We start from the raw sequence: 15,511 nt of genomic DNA on the forward strand, positions 1-15,511 counted from the left end.
AAGGCCAAAGGTCATGCTACTCCCATAGTCTGCTCTGGAAAACCCACCAGAGCAGATTTCGAGAGCACATGGCAAGATGGGGGAAGAGTTGGAGAGGATGGGAAGTCTATATGAATGAACAGCAGTGTTGGATACAACTTATGATGAACATTACAGAAAACTCAAGGGCTCATAGTAAAAATTCACTGTCATATAAGTAGCATTTTCATATCCTGCTTTTCCTCCCAAGCACTCAAGGTGATAGATACGATTCTCTACCCCCCCCCCCGCATTTAATCCTCACAGCAATCCTGTATGATAGAGTAGGCAGAAAGGCAGTGTGTTGCCCAAGATCACCCAGTGGGCTTCGCGGGGAGGGGGCGTTGAACCCTGGTCTCCTAATCCGGAACAAATCAATGCACCAAGCAGGATTTCGACAGTTTAAACTTTACACGTAATATTGAAGAAAGATTCTCCTGGTTCAGATGTGATCCTCAGCCCGAGCACTCAAGAACAACTCGGTTGGTTGGTCTACCTTTTTATGCTATTTACTTCCGACATAATGTAGATCGTAACCGAAACATGAAAATTAGTAATTAGATGAATAGTTATGGACTTAAACTCTGCTGCGCATAGAAATGTTCAGATTTAATTAAAGCTACGCTGTAATACCGTTTGAAGGTGATTCTTTTGTTTATCGCTGCCTATTGGAATTCCAGTTTACCTTTCCATCTATTTTCCGCTGCTACGCCCTATCGCTCCGCGGTCGGATTGCTTCACACTGCGCAAGCGCGGAGATCCAGTCTTTAGAACTACATTTCCCGATAAGACTTGCGACACGCCGCTCCTCCCCTGCGCCCCCTCCCATTCCGGAGCTGGGGGAGGGAGGTTGCCCGGGCCGGACCCGGCAGCGGCCCCGAGCGGGCGGGCTCGGGCGAGCATGGGGGGCTGCCTTTCCTCGCAGGCGGCCGATGACCTGTCGCTGCTCAACGACTCTACCGGCGACGGGGCGAGCCTTGGGCCTGGGGATCCGTCTCCACCGCCCATCCCTGTCCCGCCGCCCCCCTACCAGGTAGCGGGTCGGGGGTTGCGGGAGGGAGGGCGAAAGGGGGTCTGTGGGGCGGGTTCCCCCAGGCCTCGCCGACTGCGGTGCTGGGCGTCGGGCCAGCCCTGGGTAGCCTACGGGGTTCTGCTACGCAAGGGAGTAGGAAGCCGACATATGGGGCGAGGAAATTCGGGTGGCATTTTGGGGGTGGGCAGGGGTCGGCTATTGGCTTTGGCTTCGGGTTCTTGGGGTAAGTAGGGCGGGGTGAGCTGGAACAGTAGCTATAGAAAGAAACTGGGATAACAGATTAGGGTGGAGACCCCCGACCTCACCCAGGTATGCTAAGGAGACACAAGAATGGGGCTTGATGCCCTCTCGCCTTACAGTCACCTAGAGAGTAGATGTTACTGGGGTGAGTTAAGCCCATTATTGGCTTGGGAATGGATGTACAAGGTTGAGCAGGAGACAGAACAGTGTCAAGCACAGAAAGATAATATTTTTGCACTACTATTAGTATTGCCCTTTAACCTTTGGACTGTGGTGTGTGAGTCTGAGGTCATAGGTCAAGATTCTCTCAAAAAGCTATGGAAACATGAGTTGTGTGACTAGGGCTGGGGTCGTGGTGGGCATTCAGGGCGAAGAACTCAAAGTCATGAGTCAGTTATAGAAGATAAGAACTGGGGAGCAGAAATAGTGTGGTGTGATTTATAAGAATGAGCTGTGGATCTGAAGTGAGGAGACCCAAATTCATGTTGAGCTGTGAACTGCTCCACATGATGAAGTATACAACTTATAATGTAGAATGTAAATGTGACAGGACCTGCTTTGAAGTACAGGCATCATACAGGTATGTTTGTCAGTGGGCCAAGATTGACTGCAGCCCCACAAATTGTATGTTTGTTGGCAAACCTGGGTTAATGTGGGAAATGGCTCTCAATGAGCAGTACAGTACTGAACATAACCAATCAATTACTAAATAGGCTTGGTTGAAAATGAATGTTTAGACTCCAGGCTATCTTATGCTAGGTGTGCTTTCACCCATCTTGACAAATCTTTAGAAGATGTTGAGTTCCAGGCTGTGGTAACCAGGAACGCAGAGTCAGATTTCATAACACCACCATCTCTTTCTGCAGAAAAATGACATAGAACACGCATGATTGTTATGTCTTGTCCATTTCAACAGTTGTCCTGTGTGCCTTTGATATTTGCTTTCCCATGTCTGAGGTTTATTGTGGAGCAGCTGCATGTTTCTCTGGCATTTTTGCAAGTTCCATACCTGCAGAGTAGCATTCTCCAATGTGGGGTCAGACAGTCTATGGAAGAATTAGGAAAAACTGAGGGACATTCTGGTGGTTTCATCCTGTTTGAAACCTGGGCAAGGTAAAGGCAGCACAAACTTAGTTTAAAAGGGTGGCTAGAACAAAACATCAGGATTCCATATCTCAAAGTACCAGAGTGGATCTTGGGAAGATGGCTGTTAGAATGTGTGGGGAATTTATTCACATTAATTTCAGAAACTCTTTGGGTTACCTCCTGAAACATATAGGCAGCAGATTAGACAAATGAAAAACCTGCTTCACACACACAAAAATCCCTACACTATTATATTATAGATTGCTTTCTAAAGGAAATAAACAAATGATAAATACACTGAGGAACTTCCATATTTAAGAAGAGTGTACCACAGATGATTGTTTACTAACAACACAGAATGGATGTTCTGCTTCTGAACTTTTTTAGCTTTTGACTGGCCACTTTTAGACAAAATGCTGAATTAGGTAGACTATTGATTTCAGCCAGCACTGCAATTCTTGTGTCCCAAATCTTGATTGGGGCAGTGTTCCTAACAATTATCATCTGCTTTAGAGACCAATAATTTAATGCATCTCTATGGGGGCAACTTGCGATTTGCTAAAATGTCTTCATTTTAAACACAGTGGCTTGGGAGCAAGGGCATTCTGCTGCATGAAAGCAATTGGGGGCATGGGAATTCCAAGCTAACAGTATATTATTGGACCACTGTCTCGCAATAAATGTTTGTCTAGATACATCCCAAAATAGAGGAGCAAGAGATGGATCTGATTGTTTCATGGTGAGTTAATTAGTTCTGCAAGGATCCCAACACCAGAGTCCAGAACAGACAGAAGGGCTTCTTCTGCATCTGCAAATGATGCACTTGCTGTTTAAGTTAGCAATTGCTGGCTCACTCCCCTGTAAAAACTTAAAATGCCAATCAGAAACATGACAGCACCATGATTTAGCCCATCTGGTGTACTACAGAGTAGATATTATCTGACAGTTTCAGCTTGCATATGCCGAAAAGTTAAGTATGTAAATGTAGGAGCCTGCAGGGTTATTTACTTTTGCCACATTTGTGGAAATATGTTGAATAACTAGCTCTACTGGAGTAATATAGGGGTCTGTGAAGAAAGAATAGTTGACGGCTGAATTGCCTTATGTTGAATGTGGGTTTATCTCCATTTGATTACTGGCTGGTTACAAGGGTAGCAATCACTCAGCCACTCTGTCTTCTGAATTTCTAGGAACATGCACCAATTCCAGTATATCACCCAACGCCCAGCCAGGCACGTCTTGCCACACAACTAACAGAAGAGGAGCAGATCCGTATAGCTCAGAGGATTGGGCTGATTCAACATCTTCCCAAAGGAATATTTGATCCAGGCACAGAGCCATCGGAAAAGAAAATCAAAGAGTATGTTTTCCATGTGCAATGCTTTGTGTTTATCCAGTTCACTGAGACTATTTGCTAGTAGATGCATATATAGCCTTTATATCCCACTGACAGTGTGTAGCAATTCCCTTTCCAAAATGGAATATGGGTATATTGTACTGTCCAATTCTTGGTTTTAAAAAATGATGACATTCTTGGTTTTAAAAAATGATGACATAAAAAGATTGACTATCCCTGGTCTGATTCCTGGTCAATCACTACCTGTTCAGACCGCATTACGTTACATTTATTTGCTCGTTCTCTCGATTTGGAGAAGTTCTTATAGAGCTTTTCACAATCCCTTTATGATTTAATCACCCTGAACAACTTAGTGTCATGAGCAAACTTGGCCACCTAACTGGTCTAGCTTGTTTTTTTTTAATAGAAAAAAAGTACAGGTCCCAATACTAATTCTTGTGGGACTCCACTTTCTGTCTGCTTTAGTAAGGTTTGTTCTTCTATATGCTTGGTCATTTTATCCTTAACAATACTTTCTACCAGTTTTTTCAGGACAGGTGTTAAGCTAACCAGCCTGTAATTTCTAGGATTCCCCCTGGATCCCATTTTAAAAATTAGTGTCACATTGGCTACTTTCACCTTCAGGTGTGGAGGTTGATCTTTGGGACAATATACAGTGGTACCTCAGGTTACAGACACTTCAGGTTACAGATGCTTCAGGTTACAGACTCCGCTAACCCAGAAATAATACCTTGGGTTAAGAACTTTGCTTCAAGATGAGAAGAGAAATTGCATGGTGGCGGGAGGCCCAATTAGCTAAAGTGGTACCTCAGGTTAAGAACAGTTTCAGGTTAAGAATGGACCTCTGGAACGAATTAAGTTCTTAACCCGAGGTACCACTGTACATATTTTTATTAAGTCAGAAACTTCATATTTGAGTTGAGATCTCTTAAGTAGATTCAGACCCCAATTTGCCTCAATTCCTCAGACTTCATACAAAAGTTAATTTAGGCAAAAGTTAGTTCCCCACCATCATTTTTCCAACAGAGCAATATTTTCCCCAACTATATAACACAAGGTGAAATTAACATGCATCATATTTAAAATGAAATATTGTTCTCTTCAGCCTCTGCATCCATCTAACCTTAAAGAGTTCTTTGTTATGACGACAGTGTGTATTTAAAAACATCCAATAAAATATGAATATACAACACCAACCTTCAGCTGGGGTAATGTCCATGTTTTGGAATAGATGTAGGTGGAGGGTCATCCTTGAGCCTTGGAAGTCAGAAGCAAACTATTAAAGATAGAGCGCTCTGTGTGTAACAGGCTTGCATGCTTTCCAGCACCACAACCAGTATTGGACACTGTTAAGAATGGAATAGTGAGACTAAATGACTTGCCAGCAAGTAGTTCTTTACTGGGATACCTAAACTTACCATGTGGTGACAAATTGGGCAGGGAATGCGAAAGAGAAGTATTAGAAGACATTTTAGTGTCTTTAATAACATTTCCTTTTCTCTCTGCCCGATTTCAGGTGTGTGATCTGCATGCTGGATTTTGTATACGGAGATCCTATCCGGTTCTTGCCCTGCCTGCACATCTACCACGTTCACTGCATTGACGACTGGCTGATGCGATCATTCACCTGCCCTTCTTGCATGGAGCCAGTTGACGCTGCTCTTCTGTCCTCCTACGAGACTAACTGAGGTGGCTCGGTGCCCTGCTCTTGTTAATGCTTCCAGGCTCTGGCTGTGTGGGGGGCTGGGATGTGGCACACTCTTTTATTTGCACACTTCTGGGATACACCAAAGATCCTATGGCAGAGAATCTGATCCCAGGCCTTGATGACAACACAGAACCATTCTAGCTTGGCTGGCTGTGCTAAAGGCTGACTTGTGCCATATTTGAGAATTGTAACCAGAGTAGGTGGAGACTGGGGGCAAAATGGCAAAGCAAGAATTGTCCTTTCACTCCACCCACAAATGCTGTTTTTTTCTTTTCTTTTTAAGAAGATCAAGATTGTTCCTTAGGACTATTCTTACCCACATACCTGTTTAAATCCCCACTGAGTTATCAAGTACAGGTCTGGGGTGTTACATGGGAGGGGACTGCAACTCTTTGACCGAAAAGAGAGAGTTGTTTAAAGCTGGCACTGGTTGCAAAGATCTTGTAATTTCAAATCCAGAAAAGGAGTTTTAGCATTGTCACATCAACTCTGGTTGGTTTGTGGCAGAATCTGGAGTTTTGAGAAGTGTTTTTTTTTTTTTTAAAGCATTTCTCCGTTACCCCACAAATGCTTCTTTTAACCAGGTGGGAAACAAGCGTCTTTAAAAGCTTGGCCACTATTGAAATCTTACCCAGTAGCACTTGTGCTACAATGCACAAAACAAGTCTAAGGGGTTTGTCTCAGTTCTTTGTGGGGGCAATTTGGAGCAGTGACCTTGGCGGGGACTTGAGCTTGATTTCTGTAGTTGGAGTCGGGGTGCTTCTGTTTAAAAGGTTCATGTTTCAACTAAGAATGAACGATACATACTTTTCACTTCCTCTCTTCTGCCTGTAAAGATTTCAAGATGCTTTTAAGGTGAAGGAGACAGAAGAGTTATTTGTTAAATAACAGCTTTTTAGTAAGTTAGTGATGAAGTACAAAAGCCTCCTCTACAGATGGTGGGTTAAGGCATTCAAGTGCACTATTGTAAAGGGTAAAGAAACTGTTTGTTTGCCCAATGTTTACTCTGTTTGCCTTACACAAAATGAAGACTCTTGTCCCATAAGAAACTGCTAGCGATTAATGCCATGCAGCAAGCCCACTGTTTGGAAAGGCTTCCCTTAGTCATGCTGTTTATTGCCTTGCAAGTGGAGAGGCGTGAAAGTGCTTTTCTGATTATGCATTGTCCTTAACAAGGATCTAGCACTTGAAAGTAAAACTGATGTGTGTTGCATTCAAATGGAAATAAAATAGATTGCATATAATCCCTTGTAGAAATAAGTATTTGGGCAAAGCGGACTGCTCATATCCCTTTTCTTCCATCACTCTTTCCAGCTAAGATGAATGTCAGCAGCACTTGACAAGGAGAATTCTTCTACTGGTCAATAATCATCAGTGTTTCTTTTCTGTACTACCTTTTGTCTTTTGCAAAAGATGAATTTGGTGTTTAGTCCATTTTTGATCAGGCATAATTTTAGAGTTGCAAGGTCCATGCTGAGACTTGGCCCTTCCTCTTTCCTTATTGTCCCAGGAAAGGAATAGCAGCAGCTGCTTTCTAAGCTACACCACAAGCCACTTTTCAATAGCAGGATCCCAAGGGTGGTGAGCAGAGAAGCAGCTGCAGCCCAGTTCCCTAGAGAGCTTTCTTGCCTTGAAGGAACAGCAACAACTAATAAGGAGCAGTGTAGTTGTTGTCTTAAAGGGATGACAGGAGATGGGAAATGGAGTAGAGCAGTAGATAAGATTCAAACTATGTTCCTGAAGGCTGCTTCTCCTGCAGTCACATCAGGGCCTGATTTGTAGCTGGTTTGCTACAAGTTTCATATTTACCTTTGCAACTGTCATCTTAAGTATAAAGTGAGAAATACTTTCAACGCATGCTTGCACCAAATAGCAGGGGAGAGAGGAATGTAGAAGTAGAAAAAATAATAATGGCAGGGATGACATTTTTAAAAACTCATATTGTCTCCCCAAAGGTGGAGAGGCATCTCTAATTCAATGGTAAAGGTAAAGGGACCCCTGACCGTAAAGTCCAGTCACAAACGACTCTGGGGTTGCAGCGCTCATCTCGCTTTACTGGCCAAGGGAGCTGGCATTTGTCCGCAGGCAGCTTCCGGGTCATGTGGCCAGCTTGACTAAGCTGCTTCCGGCAAACCAGAGCAGCGCACAGAAACGCCGTTTACCTTCCCACTGGAGCAGTACCTATTTATCTATTTGCACTTTGACATGCTTTCGAACTGCTAGGTTGGCAGGAGCTGGGACCGAGCAACGGGAGCTCATCCCGTCGTGGGGATTCGAACCGCCGACCTTCTGATTGGCAGGCCCTAGGCTCTGTGGTACCACCCAGTGGTACAGTTAAGTAATTTTCGATTCTGAACTTAATGGTCTTATGCGGGCTCCACTCTTTAGATGGTAAAGCACATTACTTACCTATTTTAAAATGTGGCAAACCAGCTGTACTACATTTGGGTGGATTCCTGCCCCCAAATCCTCCTGGGGCAGCACCACTACACTAATGAAAAGTATCAACTACTGGTGAAGACCTCTGCCCAAATCTCTGAGGAACCACTATCAGTCAGACAGTACTGAACAACACATGCTACTAGCCTGACTGTATAAGGCAGCTTCATATGTAAAGATGGTTGACTGTGGAGTGAGCAACAGCACCCTGAGTTCCATTTGGCCTGATACACAAACTAGCATCAATCAAAGGGATGTCTAATGCACATCTCCATGCACATCTGAAGACTGGCTGGAGTGGAAACAAAGTTGTTCTGCTGGCAACTGGGTATAGGGCCTCAAGCAACTGAAAAGAGGTAAGTGATCAAAGTTCTGGCTGGGGCAATATAACCAGGCCAGAACAACATCTAGCAGAAATGATACTTTTCAAATAAATTTTCACAGTGAACAAAAATATACTGTATGGGTTATCTATCATTGGGTTTTGAAAAGAACAAGCAGCAACACCTAGAAATAAAGATGAATATATCAAGCAACTGTTGTAACTGCAATGAATGTGTTTTCATACCCCTGCTATTATTAGCTCATTCTTTAACCACATATTTTCCAGAATAGTGAATGAACAGTCTATGAATCTTGCCCTCTGGAAATGTTCCCTAGCAAAGTGCAATTGCACCTTCACCAGATGCATAAAGTTATCCTAAGCTAAAAAATATGTTTATATCCTGTATTTACTGTGAAGAGTTCAAGGAGTGAACTCCCCCATTTTATCCTTGTAGCCCGTTAAGCTGAAAGAAAGTGATTGGCCCATGGTCATCCAATGAGTTTCATGGTCAAATGGGGATTTGAATGTTTATCTTCCAAGCCCCAGGTCCAGCACTCTCAACCACTACATCACATTGGATTCCACATGTGATAGGAGAGGGAGAACCATTAGCAGTGTAGTTAGTCTAGTTTGTGCCTTTTAGAATTTCCTATGTTAAAACTTAAATACATAAAAATCATTAGTGAATATTCACAAAGCAGTGATGAGTCACTAATGATTTTACATATATTAACAAAATTTTTAATGTCTCTTGCATTTTATATCCTCCTAACCCCACTACCAATGTCTGTGTATAAAATTTAAAAGATGAGATAACACTTCTTGCATATGATCAAGTACTTTAGTCCACAAATGCAGACCGCTAATATATTTGTTAAGTCTTCAAGGTGCCACATATTTACTGTTTTTGCTGCAACAGAGTAGCATGATTACCTCTGAAAGGTACTTACCCAGCCATAGGTTATACAGGCAACTCCCCATTAGCGCTGGGGTTGCGTTCTTGGCATTTGCACACTTCAGAGAAGTGCGCATCAGCCCACCCTGTCCCCATTCCACCCTCCACTGGATCGAAAACAACCCATCTGCTGGCCGTCACTTTTCAAATGACTACACGCAAAATGGTCACTACCTGTATAAGTAAAAATACCTTTTATCATAAAAAAGAAATAGAAATGAAACAAGGCAAAGCTAGCGAATCAATATCCACAACAGAATTTTATTTTAAAAAGCTAGTAGTAAGAATGATTATCAGTGCTCTAAGCCAGGTTGTGGAGGTCAAAAGCAATAAAGGAGTCTGATCTAGTGTAGAACAAGGAAGCAAACTGCCACCACTTTATAACAGGTGTGTAACCAGATACCAGTGAAATATTTGGCCCTTCCAAGTTACTTCAGGCTTTAAACAGTAAAGTCTCATATATGACCACCCCGAGCTCCTTTCAGACACTACCTCAAACTGAATACAGCAGGTGGTGATGTCTTCCAGCCCTTTCCCCAATCTCTACCTATTCAGGTCTGAAATAGTGTTTGACATGCATACGGTCATATGTATGAAAGTTTCTGCCACATGATTAGGTTTCCTAATCACACTGAAGAGCCTACACACATATAGATGTACACACCCCTCTAGATCTTCTGCTGAATAAAGGTCTGAACAGGACTCAAGTCGGCTGAGATTCCAGCAAGTGTACATAACTACTTAAACAAGAGTGTTGGGTTGAACCCAACAGAATCATTGTATTAGCAGAATGACTTCTGCTCACACCATGGAACTTCTACTCCCTTTCCTGCCTCCACCTCCCAAAATCTGCTTTGAGATTTCCCCCAAACATCCAAAGCAGATTTGGGGGTTGCAGACAGGATTCAATCCAGTATTTCCTCCACTTCCCATGTCCTACACAACCGTCAGAGTGTTCTGATTGGTAGAAAGCAGTGCCTTCCGCAGAGAGGGCATTTATATATAAAACATTTGGCCTAAAGGCTGTTCAATAACATAACACACACCCTTTAGGCCTCTCCTAGATGAGAATATAAAACTTCAGCTGGTTTTCCTTCAGCTTAAAAATCTTCTGCAAGTATGTTTTGCATTGAGCAGAAGTTGGATATTTCATATCTGCTCTCTGACACAAAGCGCCTGTTCCATGAAAAGGAAATGGCACAAATAAAGAGTAAGATTCAAACATAAGCCCAACTGCACCCTCAACACAAAAATTGGGGGCTATAAATTATCCTAGAAAAGGTCTTGTTTGTATTCTCATTTCTTGACATTCCAACTGCTAAGAATGTACCCAAGGCCTTTCTATGAAGTCATCCCCAGTTACTCTCAGTGACAGAACTCACATCACTGCAGAAACTATCTGAGTTTCAGCTTTAGTACACTACTTCACTGAAAGTATAAGGAGTCTAAATGGAGAATAAAAAAAGAGAAACATAGGCTCCCATGCACACAGCAAACAACTGCTAGACAAACAGCCTTTCTCAAAGAACTCTGGCCACAAAGCCCAGGACTGGAACAGGGGGGCTAGTCAAAGGCTAGAATCATGATATCTGGAAATTCCATTTGTCCCAGAGCACGTTTGTTGTAATTTTAGCCAATTTTTCTCCTAATATTGGGTTTAAGTGCAGACCAAGTTTCTACCTTCTTAGCTAGCAGATAGGCACAACATAATCCGCAGTGCTAAATTGGAGCATGCATAGCAGAAGGCAAGGAATGAGCTTAATCAGCAGCAACTGGAATTCAGAATAAAACCACATAACACACTGTATTGTACAGTGAAATGGTGAGGAAAAAACAGAAGCAGAAATGCACCCACAGAATTGTCAGATACTAAGCATACCAAGGAACTCAGCACTGGTCACCTTTTCATCAATGTGTTCTGGAATTACTGTTGTCTGCAATGCGGATTTGGAAATTGTGACCACATGTTAAGTTCATCTTCAACAGAAGCAGATAACGCATTTGGCAAAATGGATCCATTTAGCTTATCCCATTGTGGAAACTTGAGGAGTACTGGAAGGGTTAAGCAAAGGTTTAATGCTAAAGATTTGGTGGGCATGGTATGTTGCCTGGTGATTCAGGGAAAGACATATCAGACCAATTCCACTATTTTGGGGATTACAAATTAAAAAATCCTGCAACTAAGTCAAAGTTCTTAGTTCTCAGAAGAAAGAAGATAACAATAAATGAACCAATGAAGGAGGCTCTAAATTCCCAGATATAAAAGCATGGCAAGTCACCTGCTGCCGTGGCAGCATTCAGTCTGTGGGGCAGAGCTACTCTCCTTTGACGTTTTAAATAATTATGTACATCAGAGAAAGTCCAAGCTGGAGATGAGAGTTATTTCACCAAAGGTCGGGTTTTATCATCATCACTGCACTGGTGGGCTTTGTATTTTTTCACTTCAGCCATATATTTGGCCCATGCATCACCTTTACTTGTCAAAACCTACAAACAAAACAGGAGAGGCAAAAATGAAATGTTACATATCTCAAATTATTTTATTCTGAAGCATACCATATACAGAAAACATTAACTCTCAAAAAACAATGGCATAAACCTAACCATCTAACTAGGAGTCTGGGTTGTATTGTACTAGGGAGCCCCAGGTTCAAATTCTTGCTCAGCTATAAACCTCACAGTATGACACTGGGGTAGTCAACATCTCTTTAGTGTAACCTATCACATAATATTGTGAAGACAAAAGGAAGATAACCCCAGGTACTTGATCTGCCATTATCTCATTGGAATTAAAAGCACTGGGTTATAGGCAATGCTGGTGTAACAGACATTCCCATATTCTCCTTTCCAGCCCTCACAAGGACCCTCTGCAGCAGATTTTGAAGGTGCATGCGAGAAGGATGGAAGTCCTATTATGCAAGAGGAACTCTGTACATGCAGCATTTGAAACAACCCTGTTTACAGAAATGAAATAGACAGGAAAGCTTAACACTTAACTAGGAAATAACAGTTCTTCATTTCACTTGACATGCACCTTTCCCACTAAGGAAGAACACAAGCTTCCAGCTTCATTGCTGTTATCACAACTGAAGCAGGAACAAGAAATAAAGTACTCTTCTGCTGCTCCTGTAGACCTATATAGCAGTTTTTTATTGAAGGGCGGCCACTGCCGTTAATGCAGAGTTCATATTCTTTCAGTGTGTTGTCTCTTTCTCTCTCCCTCCCCTCACATACACAAATTAAAGCAACCTGCCCCTGAGATTCTAGCAGAGGCCAAAAATCATTGTTCAGTTCTCCTAGAAATTTTCTCACACTCCAAAGATGGCCATTTCCCTAAAGATGGAAGGTCAACATCAGTGCCAAACTTAGATAGCATGAGGGAGAAGAATATTAGCTTCAACTTCCCATTCCTGCTGAAATGGAAGCAAAAGCATTGCTGCCCCATGGGCTGTCAAGCTAACTTACCTCATCCTCTGTCTTTTGTTTCTTGGCTACCACTCCTGTCTTCAGGGCTAGCTTGCTGCCCCCTCTCCGCTTGCCCACCTGGGTGAAGGGACAGAAGACTGCAACCGTTATACGAGCCTGGGAGCTGCAAGGGGAATGTTGCCCACTATATAACGGTATAGGGAGTCCTTCAATTAGATCATCTTAGCTCGCCATCACACCTGTCAGTCAGTACAGAGCTGCCGAGCGTTACCTACACCGTTGTGCTAGGAGGGTAAAAGGGCACCTTAGCAGTGTTCACCAATACATCTGTACAGATTAGCCCAAACATTAAAAGACACATTTTATAAAAAAGTGAAGTATTCTGAATGCTTTCCAGGCTCAATGTCCATTAGAAAATAGGATCAACACTGAACTTCCACTCACATTCCCCTAAAACATCACAACATACATGAAACTGTTTGATTTCCTAATAATTACAAGGACAATCAAGTTGGCAGAGTCAGTCTTATTCCTGTCTAGGGAGGGGATGTGTGCTACTGTCATTCTATAAATCTGTATAATCTCCATAAAACAAAAAAATGGATTTCTAAGAGCAGCTCGAGGCTTAAAATATGAAATGTCAGCTTTCATTTTGAAAAAAACAAGCTTGAAAACAGATGGGGTCCTTCTGATAAAAACTATGGGGTCCTTCTGATAAAAACTAAGGAACGAGAGCAGGGTTTCAATGTCCACTATCAGACCCTGCTCACATCATGAAATTCCTGCAGTACATGCCCCTTATGCTCTTCCTATTCATAGCGCCAGTAATGCCATATGCCCAAACGTATGCTCCATCTCCAAGAATCCTCTATCTAGAGACTCCAGGTTTCATAAGCCTGAAAGGGAAAAAATACTAATTTTCTTACTCGTAGGCTGCAATTCCATACACAATACCCTGGTATTAATTCCCACTGAACTCAACAGCTTATTTTTTAGTAAACACAGAGCACCTTGTTGTTATTCTATTCTGAGTAGCCTCCCCTTTTCTATAACAGGCTATGTTATTAATGCTGAACCAATAGAGAATACATTGCATTCTTCTCTATCCAGCTGCGAACCAAATAGCAGCTTATTTCAGAATTATCACACCAATACGGATGTTGAACGGATTTCATTCTGTTGTAAGCATGATACTATCTATGCAGAAAAACTTCCATATGCTAGACAAAAGCCCCATTTACTTGCAACAGCTGTTTAAAGCAGGGGAAACTCCTGGTTTGCTTTAAGAAAAAGGGCCTAGTTTATCTTAATACACCTCAGTTCCTTTGTTTTCATATAATGTCTGTATCAGTCTCTATCAGATGGTTCTCCAAAACACAGCTAAATCAAAGAACTATGTTGTGGTATTTTACTTGCAGTTCACAGGATGGCCTTCTAGATCTACTACTTCCAATTTGAATCTATATTACACACATCAGGATTGACACTTTTAGTTTCTCAGAAGGAGGCAGAAAAGAGAATGTTTATCCAATTATTTATTTTGCACCTTGCACTCCCAAGTTAAGATTCAGTAGGTTTTTTAAAAAAAAAAATGTCATAATTTTGGTGGATTATTTTGGCTGTGGCTACTGAATGGCTTTGATTTTTAGAAATGCACAGCAGCAGGTAGTTCTGTCATGGGCAGGATTATTAAGAACCCCAAAAGGCAAGCTTGGAACTTGAAGCTCACCCACTTGGAAATAAGGCACACTGAAATTAATGAGTTTTTGAGCAAATATGTTTATGGTCAGAAAATAAAAAGGATTTTGATGGTTACTTTATAGACTTAGGACTAGTTAAGTAAAAATAGCCTCCCAACATTTATTGGGGACAGCACTTACAGAAGTATTCCAGAACTGCCTACTTTCAAGTCCACAATCAATATGAACAAACCCAGTAAAACATTAACTTGCACAGCAATGACAGATGTCGACTATAGTATGCAACCACTGTCAACAGACGTTTTAAAAAATTGCTTGCTGCATACACCTATGCTATATATTACCGGGGCGAGGGATATCAGCACTAAATATTCATGCCCATCGGACTTAAATTCATAACGTGAATTAAAGTGAGCTTTGAAAATCTTTGTCGAGAGCTCGGAGGAAGAAGAGAATTTAACAGTGCTCCTGGTAACATTATTCCGCTACCGTAACAGAAATACTGGGGGGAGGGGAAGAGAGAACATTTTACAGGGGTGAGGAAGTGCTTCACCCGTTGAACTTCTGCCTGCCAAGCACCTATTAAGGGCACACGCGACCATGTCAGGAAAGGAGATGAAAACGGGCAGGCAGAAGGCGGCAGCCAGCGCCTCGGTCCTTTGGGGTCTGGGGAGGGCGGAGGCAGAAAGCGAAGTGGAGTAAGCCAAGGGAAAGGGGAGGAGGGGGTGTCAGGGCCCGGATCCCTTACGAAGCTGAGGGCGCTCCCGCTCCGCTTCTTTTCCGGCGGCTCCTGTTCCCCGGGCGGCTCCGGCCGAGACTCGGTCTCTCTCTGCTTTTCGGCCCCCGCTTTCCCCGCTCCCGGTCCGCTCCTCCCTCCCGCGGCGGCGGCCTCTTCCATGCGCCGCTTGAAGAGCTCTAGGAAGGAGCCGTCGTTGGCGAACACGTTCACTCCGCCCGGCCCGGCCGCCTCGGAGCCTGGGCCCCTGCCTTGCGCCGCCGCCATCTTGCGCCGCCCTCCCTGCCTTGAGCGTACGCGCCCTGGAGCACGATGGGGAGCGGTGACGACGCCGGCGCCGCAAAGCACGACGGGAGAGGCGACGTTGCTAGGCTGCCCACGCACGTCAAAAAAAAGGAGAAGTATCGCCGACCGACAGGGCGCGTCCGCCCTGCGGGATACTGACAGGCCTTCTGAGCCAATCAAAAAAGGCTACGGGCCGCAGCCCG

The 15,511-nt window shown here is 43.2% G+C and overlaps 2 protein-coding genes across 3 annotated transcripts; one reads left to right on the forward strand and one right to left on the reverse strand.

Moving 5' to 3' along the window:
* Positions 1-786: 786 nt before the first annotated feature.
* Positions 787-6,686, forward strand: LOC310834586 (RING finger protein 11-like). Its single transcript, XM_083718345.1, has 3 exons — positions 787-1,051; positions 3,568-3,737; positions 5,251-6,686. Exons 1-3 carry the CDS (start codon positions 920-922, stop codon positions 5,420-5,422), a joined length of 474 nt encoding a protein of 157 aa, XP_083574471.1. The 5' UTR covers positions 787-919; the 3' UTR covers positions 5,423-6,686.
* A 2,716-nt stretch (positions 6,687-9,402) lies between these two features.
* On the reverse strand, positions 9,403-15,412 carry TRIR (telomerase RNA component interacting RNase). Of its 2 annotated transcripts, none has more exons than XM_083718347.1 (3): positions 15,036-15,412; positions 12,627-12,750; positions 9,403-11,648 (listed from the first exon to the last, which is right to left on the reverse strand). In XM_083718347.1, exons 1-2 carry the CDS (start codon positions 15,288-15,290, stop codon positions 12,628-12,630), a joined length of 378 nt encoding a protein of 125 aa, XP_083574473.1. In that variant the 5' UTR covers positions 15,291-15,412; the 3' UTR covers positions 9,403-11,648; position 12,627. The 2 variants fall into 2 exon arrangements, with proteins under 2 accessions (XP_083574473.1, XP_083574472.1); XM_083718346.1 differs by having other exon boundaries at positions 12,627-12,704; positions 15,036-15,310.
* Positions 15,413-15,511: the final 99 nt, after the last annotated feature.

Source organism: Podarcis gaigeae, assembly GCF_964106915.1.
Source record: "Podarcis gaigeae genome assembly, chromosome: 2".
Classification (NCBI taxonomy): Eukaryota; Metazoa; Chordata; class Lepidosauria; order Squamata; family Lacertidae; genus Podarcis; species Podarcis gaigeae.

Bases quoted from the DNA above. Each gene is read 5' to 3' on its own strand.
- LOC310834586 (XM_083718345.1), top strand. From the start codon at position 920: ATGGGGGGCTGCCTTTCCTCGCAGGCGGCCGATGACCTGTCGCTGCTC. The intron at 1,052-3,567 runs GTAGCGGGTCGG...CTGAATTTCTAG, and splicing joins TCCCGCCGCCCCCCTACCAG to GAACATGCACCAATTCCAGT. The intron at 3,738-5,250 runs GTATGTTTTCCA...GCCCGATTTCAG, and splicing joins TCGGAAAAGAAAATCAAAGA to GTGTGTGATCTGCATGCTGG.
- TRIR (XM_083718346.1), bottom strand. From the start codon at position 15,290: ATGGCGGCGGCGCAAGGCAGGGGCCCAGGCTCCGAGGCGGCCGGGCCG. The intron at 12,705-15,035 runs GTAAGGGATCCG...CCCTTCACCCAG, and splicing joins GCGGGAGCGCCCTCAGCTTC to GTGGGCAAGCGGAGAGGGGG. The intron at 11,649-12,626 runs GTAAGTTAGCTT...TTTTGTTTGTAG, and splicing joins AACAAAAGACAGAGGATGAG to GTTTTGACAAGTAAAGGTGA.